Source organism: Manihot esculenta, chromosome 17 (genome assembly GCF_001659605.2).
Source record: "Manihot esculenta cultivar AM560-2 chromosome 17, M.esculenta_v8, whole genome shotgun sequence".
Classification (NCBI taxonomy): Eukaryota; Viridiplantae; Streptophyta; class Magnoliopsida; order Malpighiales; family Euphorbiaceae; genus Manihot; species Manihot esculenta.
The window spans coordinates 10,099,150-10,107,838 of NC_035177.2; the positions used below are offsets into that span (position 1 = coordinate 10,099,150).

General features: G+C 29.5%; 1 protein-coding gene across 2 annotated transcripts; it reads left to right on the forward strand.

Moving 5' to 3' along the window:
• The first annotated feature begins 450 nt into the window (after positions 1-450).
• Positions 451-8,473, forward strand: LOC110604496. Of its 2 annotated transcripts, none has more exons than XM_021742679.2 (10): positions 451-793; positions 1,374-1,501; positions 1,625-1,696; positions 1,837-1,982; positions 2,085-2,199; positions 2,276-2,356; positions 2,962-3,093; positions 7,230-7,317; positions 7,774-7,906; positions 8,043-8,184. In XM_021742679.2, coding segments are annotated over exons 1-10 (1,167 nt in total). In that variant the 5' UTR covers positions 451-522; the 3' UTR covers positions 8,044-8,184. The 2 variants fall into 2 exon arrangements, with proteins under 2 accessions (XP_021598371.1, XP_021598370.1); XM_021742678.2 differs by having other exon boundaries at positions 452-793; positions 7,774-7,887; positions 8,043-8,473.
• The last annotated feature ends 216 nt before the right edge of the window (positions 8,474-8,689 follow it).

Below are 8,689 nucleotides of genomic sequence, written 5' to 3' on the forward strand. Positions count from 1 at the left end.
AATTATATTTGAATTTAATAGACATAACTAAAGTAAAAATATTTATTTTATTAATAAAGTAAAAATTTAAAAACCATATTATATTTTAATTTTAACTTTTCCAGATTCTATTTAATTTATTAGTTAAAAATACAATTAATTTGAAAGTTTTGGCTTTATTATTAAAAATATAAAAATGATTTTTCACAAATATTTGATAATTTTATGTTTTTTGAAACTAACATTTAGTAATTTTATTATGTGCTATAATTCTAAAATTTTAATAATTTTCGAGTGTTTTAGATATTGCAATGTGTTTCTTACTTTTTATATATTTAATTTATTTATTATAAATAAAATTGCTTCATATTTTTCTAAAATATTTCCTTTGGTTATTTAATTAACTTGTTATATAATTTAATTTTTTTAAATTATTTACTTAATTATTAAAAATTAATATTATTGTAATAATCCAACCCCCATCCTCTCTCTCTCTCTCTCTCTCCATCCATCGGAAAGAAGCTGAAAAACCCTCTTCGGTTGATGTCTTCTATCACCAAAAAGCGCCCAAAACCGGCTTCCAAGAGCCCCAAGCCTGAACGTGAACCCAGCTTATCTTCTTCTTCTTCACATTCTCCGTTGATGGAACCACCCCACAGTCTGTTTCCTTCGAAGGAAGAATTATTGAGACTGATAGCAGTTCTGGCAATCGCTTCTTCGGTAGCTTTGACATGTAATTTCATAGTAAGCTACATCAATCCCACAACAAAGCCGTTTTGCGATAGCAATGTAGACTCTTCTGATCCTTTCTCAGGTGGGTATTGTCCGATTCTTGATTATGTGACTCCTCTCATTAAAATCTCCAGATTCTTTGTTTCCCTTGCTGGGTGTCCTTTGTTCTGTGGAAATGTTATTGGCACTCTAAACTATGTATGGCTCTATATTTCCTTCGAGTTTGTGCTTACATTTTGAAATTGATGTGATATATGCGATGTCAATAGTTGAATTCACCCAAGCCAAGTTGAACAGGGCCAGTTTGAGCTGGAATTCAATTCATAAACGGCATAAATCGTATTCTATTTGGGTTTCTTTTGGAAATGGATGAACTTCAAAGTTGGATTGGATATGCCTCATTACTATTTCTCATGAGTGATCTGGTTTCTTAGAGATAAGTTCACTCGTTATATATGGCTTTGATTCGAAGTTTTGGGGTTTATTGGAATCTCTATTCGACCGCTAACCTTTAATGGGCTTAACCCAGAAACTTTAGAAAGAAGTTCAAGTATGAACTGAATTGCATTGCAATCCTTGTTATTTGTTATCTCATAGCAGTCTTTCTTTGTATAATGCTTATTTCCTTTTTTCTCTCCTAATTAGCTCTCATTATTTTGCAGATTTTTGTGAGCCTTGTCCAAAAAATGGAGAATGTAGTCAAGGCAAGTTGGAATGTGCTCGTGGCTTTAGAAAGCATAGAAACATATGTGTAGAAGATGGAGAGATTAATGAAAGAGCTAAGAAACTTGTCTGTTCTATGAATCTTATTCATTATGGTACTCTAATTTTCTGAGCATGAAAGAAAAATATTTGCTTTGAATTTTTGCTATGCCTGTATAAAATTCTTCTATTTTGTGCAATGCAACTGCAGTCAGAATGGGTGGAAAATCGCCTTTGTGAAGCTTATGCTCAATTTTTGTGCCATGGGATGGGGAAAATTTGGGTATGTCTTTCTTGCAGCTATCCACACTGTGGAAGCTGTTTCTGTTATTCCAAAATTTTCTTTTGCTGGTGAAGGTGGTAATTGTTCAATTAGTATCCAGCTGACATCTATAATTCTGATAAATAAGTGGGCGTTTATAGGTCCAAGAAGATGAAATTTGGAATGATTTAGATGGACACCAACTGATGGAAAATTTAATGCCAGACAGTGCTATAAATATTTTTACCAAAAAGAAGGCAATGGAAATGCTTGGTAGTTTATTGGAAATGAGGACAAATTTATACGGGTATGCTACTCCACCCTCTGTTCACGCGTTGAGTTTGGTGAATGCCTTGGGTTCTGGTTGGCTGTGCGATGAGGATTCTAATTGTATAAATATATTTTGCAGGAGCAAAGAGTTGAAGTGCCCAGACTTGGTTGCAGAACATTACAAACCATTTATTTGTCGCCTTCAGCAATGGATCTTCAAGCATGCTTTTGTTACTTCAATGCTTTTTGTACTCGTAAGACTTTGTAAAGGTTTCATGTTTAATTAGGTATCAAATGTTGAAGTTTTTTCACACTGTTGAGAATCTATAGGTTGTGGCATCCACATTATTACTTAGGAAAGTCCAACGTAGATTTTACCTATCAACCAGAAGTGAAGAGCTTTACCATCAGGTATTCAATGGCTGTGTGACCATGTCTTCTTTCATTGTATAGATTTATTGTATGATTCTTAGCTTCTGATTTCTCTACTTGTTGTAAATTGAGTTATTGTGGAGGCCATTGTGCATTATCTATAAAATCTAGATACTCTTGGTTCAAAACCTGATTCTTGATTTAATTTTTATATCGCTTATGGTTTTGAATAATAGTTTTGGTTAAGCTAAACAATGAACTTTCTTTAAAACCACAGAAATTAAGAAAAAAAAGGTAACAAATATAGTAGATGGAAAAAGTTGCATTCAAATGATATTGCTGGGGATGATTATGAATAATCTGTAATTTTTTAATTTTGGTATAAAGTTATTAACTACTGTTAGCTTCAATTCTTATTATCTAGCATTTTTAAAATGTCAATTTGTTATTGCCTTCCCATTATATGGTTCCTTAGAGTTGGATTTTCTGAAGGGATTGAATTTGATTTTGGGTGTGCTTCTATAGTCAACATAAGCTTGCTGTATTGGAAGTGATCTATCTAGGTGCTCAATTATAACACCCATTTTTGCTTTGATTTGTTATCTAAAGAGAAAGCCACCAATGGAGATGCTGCCTATTTTCAGGTTTGTGAGATCCTGGGAGAGAATGCCTTGATGTCAAAGACATCAAATGTTGAACCTTGGTTGATTGCCTCTCAGTTACGAGATCATCTGCTTTTGCCCAAAGAAAGGAAGGATACAGTGTTATGGAAAAAGGTATTATTCAATTTCTTTGAATCTAATTATACCTATTTAATTATAAATTAATAAATTGATGTTTCATTTGCAATTACACTTCCCTATTTGAGTGGGATGAGATACTTTACAGGTTTAGACTTCTACCCATTATCCCTAAACTTTGACCCCCCTGTAATAGCATTGTCTTGAACTTGAATTTGTATCTTGGAACTACCCAAATCTGATTTGATTAACAGTACAACTAATCTTTCCTACTATTGAAGGTTTCTAGGTTAAAGTAGTGACATGAAAGGCATAGGAAAAAAAAAAAATTGACCTTTGGAAATAATTTCTCTCATCCATATTCTCTTTCTCATATAGTCACCTATGTCTATCTCATGATCACTTGCTGTCTATGGTACTCCCTCTCTCTCTCTCTCTCTCTCTCTCCCCTCAAATTCTTGTTCATTGGCATAAAAAAATATCCTAAATCCACAAATGTTAACAGCATCGACAAATTCAAGGTCAACAGAGCCTCCACAAAGTGCTCCTAAGTAGGCATCTTATCACACAAGCTCAGGGAAAAAATGAAATTTGCAGTCCCAAAATTGCCTGTTGGTAAAGGCGCCAGGCAAGAAGCCCCAGAGGGGTTGTCTCACTGAAATAAATGTCAATTTTTTTTAATGCCTTCAAGCAGCAAACAAGAACCCTAGAATCTTCCAATCTGTTTCAAACAGCAGCCAGTAGCTCCAAAGACTATTCTCTTGCTCTCCTAGCCAGCAGGCATGTCTCTCTTTTTTCCTCTTTCTCTCTCTTTCGCTTCTCTTCTAATGCTTACTTTCTGTATGTCTCTCTCTCTCTCTCTCTCTTCCTGCTGGACCTGGCAAAATGATTTCCCTTTTCCCCCCTAATTTCTCTTCTTCACTTCTCTTTCCGCTCTCTTTCTGTGGCAGTGTACACATGTATGCGTGTGCTTGTGTTTGTGTACTTAGAGGCTATGGTGCCTCACTTCAAAATGGCCCTTGCCTCTCCCCTCTCCTCTCACGTAAGGTCATAGGTTACCCTGTGGCCTTGGTCACCTCTTGCCGTAATAATATTCAGTAAGGTAAATAGCACAAGTACTCACTTAAATATGATAAATAAATTAAATCTTTTAACATTTTAAAACCATATGAAAAATTATTAATTACTCAATTAGGTTTGCGAGCTACTTGAGTCCCTGAGCTTAGAGCTAAGTTGAAATTAAAATATTGTGTGTTAAATATGAGCAACTTGACTCATTTATACCCCTTCTTGTAGCATTCACCATTTCCTCCAAAGTTGTATGATTCACTGCATTTACATATGGTAAAGTTTAAGAAGATGTATGATTCAGTGCTTGTATATCTAAAATATATATAAATGTGTAAAGGGGAGGGAGAATACCCAAATTTACTTAAATATCCTTGTAGTTTTATTGATGAGATTGTTTTAATATTATTAATGAGTTTAAATAATATCAAAAAGATATTGTTTTAATTTTGAACTTAATATTATCTAAATACTTAAAAAACAAAATATTTAAAATAATTATTATATGTTGTTACTGAAGTATTGATCCTTATAACTTTACTGAGGAGATTGATTTTATAGATAATTTTAGTTATTCTATATGAATTAGATTTAGTAAAAAATAATGATTCTGCTAGATAGATAATTCAAAATTTTTCAAAAATTCAAACTAATTTAATTTAAATTTTATTAATTTAATTAATTGTGGAGTTTATATCTGAAAGATATTATTTTAATTTTAAAAACTATCTTGATTTTAAACTAATTTTATTATCTAAATACTAAAAGAATAAAAAAAATATTTAATATAATTATTTATCATGTTACTTAAATATCTTTGTAGTTTTACTTATGAGACTTTTTTAATAGATGATTTTAGTTATTCTATAAGGATTAGATTTAATAAAAAATAATAATTTTATTAGACAGATCGTTCAAAATTTTTTAAAAAAATTCAAACTATTTTAATTTAAATTTTACTAATTAAATTAATGATAGAATTTATATAAATTTCAAATTCGTTATCTATTTGTTTTTAAATTTTTATTATAATTCAAAAATTTTCAAAAAAAAAGTGGTTCCAACCGATTAAAACTATAACCGTTTCATAAAAATAAGATCTTTTTTTTCCTTTTAATTAAGTAGATTTTATAAAAACTATTAAAATATTTATAATAACATTAATAAAAATTATGGTACTTTAATATAGTAAGAAAAAGTAAAACTTTATAATATATTACATTTAGAAATAAAATAAAAATGATTTAATCAAATATTAATTTAATTTAATTATTATCTATGGTAATTTATAATAAAATACTTGAGATTTAGAAAATCCATAATTTAGTCTCTATCGTTTTAATAATAAACAATATAGTCCTAAAAGTTTCTTTATGTTAACAAAATAGTCATTCTATTAAAATTCACTGTTAAACTATGACAATTTAGTCTTTCAAATTTCACTTTTTATCACAATTTAATCCTTATAATTTTAATAATTTATAACAATTTAGTCCTTATGATTTTAATATTTATAATAATTTAGTCCCTTTAATTTGAGTTGATTTCTTTAATTAACAGTTAACTAACGGTAAAATTAAAAGGACTGTTTTGTTAATAAAATAATTTCAGAGACTAAATTGTTTATTATTAAATAAGCATGGACTAACTTGTGGGTTTTACTAAACCTCAAGGACTATAATATAAATGACCCTATTATCTATAATAAATTCATATATTTTTTATTATTTTTCAGTTTACATGTAATTTATATTATGTATGAAAGTGAGAGGAGTAGCAAACAATAAAATTGTCTAAAATACTCATATTTACAATTATTATAAATTACCTATATTTTGATTAATTAAAAAAAAAAATTTATTATTATTTAAAATTTTTAATTTAAAACTAATTGTAAAATATAGTAAGATTCGTCAATTGTAATTTTTGTAATCTCGAGATTATATTAGATCAATCTCATTTCAAGATCAAATAATTTTATCATTAACCGATCAATCTTTATTTTTATACAACTCTTGTATATAAATAGATACTGCCAAAAGAAAATGAGTTCTTCATAACGAAGACATCATAATATTTTCAGGAAGAATGAATTTGGAAAAGTAGTCTTTCTTTATATATTGCCGCACAAGACAAAGAAAAAAATAGTTCAAACAAGAAAAAAATATTTATATGTCGCCGCACAAGACCAAGAAAAATGCTTCTTTTCTTTATTTATCTCATATGTTAATTGTAATATTACATTATTCTATTTTAGAGGGTTAGGGTGGAAACATTATTATTATTTTTTCTATTTTGATTTATATTTTTCTGAATTTTATTGTTATAAATTAATTTATATATGTATAAGTAATAAATTAGAGATTGATTGAGCTAATTATATATTTAAATTTTCCAAATATAATATTATAATATTATAATTTTAATACCTTATTATAGAATTAAATTATAAACTATATATTATAATCTTTATAATAAAATCTAAACATTGAAGTATTGTTTATAATATCATTTTATATTATATTTGAAATATTTTTCTTTATTTTAGTTTATATTTTTTTAAATTTCATTGTTATAAATTGGTTTATATATGTATAAGTAATAAATTAGAGATTGATTGAGTTAATTATATATTTAAAATTTTCAAATATAATATTATAATATTATAATTTTAATACCTTATTATAGAATTAAATTATAAACTATATATTATAATCTTTATAATAAAATCTAAACATTGAAGTATTTTTTATAATATTATTTTATATTATATTTGAAATATTTTTCTTTATTTTAGTTTATATTTTTCTGAATTTCATTGTTATATAACAATTGGTTTGTATATGTACAAATAATAAATTAGAGATTGATTAAGTTAATTATATATTTAAATTTTTATAATTTTTACAAAATATGTATTATGATCTTTATAATAAAAATATGAACATTGAAGTACTTTTTTATAATATAATTTTATTTTATATTTAAAAGTAATATAATGAGTGTAAAAAGGTGCAACGCACGTTGGATAAAACTAGTGTGATAAAGTTTAAGAAGCAACTAGCTGATATTATGTCAAATGATTATATTCTGTCACATTGCAGGTCGAGAAGTTGGTAGAAGAAGATTCTCGAGTAGATCGGTATCCTAAGCTGGTGAAGGGTGAATCAAAAGTTGTGTGGGAATGGCAAGGTATAAAACTTTCTCTTCTCCCCTTAATTCATCTGCGTTCTTATTTCAATATATTGATTGTGCACTTAGATCCCTTTTGCTGCATGCATGAACTCTTGTAGAACTTTTGTATTTGTTTGATACAAGTAATCACAGGTTTTTTAGATTATTATGATAGCATACGAATACAATAGAATGATCAATTCAGCTGTAGATTGGGAATGTCCAAACTATGTGCATTAGTTTATCAGTTGATGCCCTTTCTATGTAGAGGAACAATTTCTTTGGAATGGCCAAAACAATGTCATAGTTTCCTCAGCATTTACTAGGATATGAAAAAATTTGCAAGTCGAGTCAGTCAGTACCTATGTATACATAAGTACCTCACCAACATGTGAATGCGTTGACAATATTTGGGTAGTCAGTAAATCTTGCTTTTCTACATCAAGTATGATGTGTTCTTTCTCACTTTCACAGTTGAAGGATCTTGGAGTTCCGCGAGGATGAAGAAAAAAGTTGAGGCAAGAAGATTGAAGTCCAGTGAAGGCATCAAACCTAGTTCTGATCAACAAATCCATGCTTTGAAGTCCAGTAAGCCTTTAGCTGAATGGTATTTATTTCACAGTTAAAACTTTGCAGTTCGTTCAAAATGCACCGCTCCTCCCTCAATTTGCAATTTTCTTGGATTTGTCTGTATGCTTGATGGTCTTAAAATTAATACTTATGGACCAAAAATGTCTGTACAGAGCCCAGGACATTGATGTTTTGACATGGGGCAGCTTCTTCTGATTGAGTATGGATTCTCCCTATCCAGAGCTGAAGCAACTTTAGTCTCTAGCGAGGGAATTCTGGAGGTTTGGTCTAAGGCATATTTTAAATAACAGTCGTCTAAGATGTCTGACTAATGTGAAGTTTGTAAGCAGACGAGTCGAATGTTTCCTTGATGGGAGCTTGCGTGACATGATCACCATTGTGGAGCTTTTGTGAGTTTTGCTGATTGAGTTGAGATGCTGGGAGAGATCCTTTAACATCTTACGTATCTTGGTTTCTTAATACAGTTGGAATAGGGGGAGGCTTTGAGGGCCAGGGAATTCCTTGTACATGAAGTCTGTGTTATTCTGAAATGTAATTGATATTGTTTGCCTTTTGCAGTTAGTACTTGAAAAGCCTTTGCATATCACAAGGATCAGCAATACAAAGAATCAACCAAGGTCAATTTTTTTTGTACTTAAATAATTCTTTCAGAGTCTTCACTTTGATGTCCTTAATGTCCTGGGATTGGGATGCCTGTACGTTTTTCTTTGCCCGTTCACCTTTCCTGTCAACCCTTTCCCGTTTTTGCACCATATGGATAATTTGATCACCTCCATTAATGACCTTCTAATCAAAAGCT

Excerpts from the sequence above, each read along its gene's own strand:
- LOC110604496 (XM_021742678.2), top strand. The coding sequence starts at position 523 with ATGTCTTCTATCACCAAAAAGCGCCCAAAACCGGCTTCCAAGAGCCCC. Across the intron at positions 1,983-2,084 it reads ATGAGGACAAATTTATACGG|GAGCAAAGAGTTGAAGTGCC; the intron begins GTATGCTACTCC and ends TATATTTTGCAG. Across the intron at positions 7,888-8,042 it reads AATCCATGCTTTGAAGTCCA|AGCCCAGGACATTGATGTTT; the intron begins GTAAGCCTTTAG and ends ATGTCTGTACAG.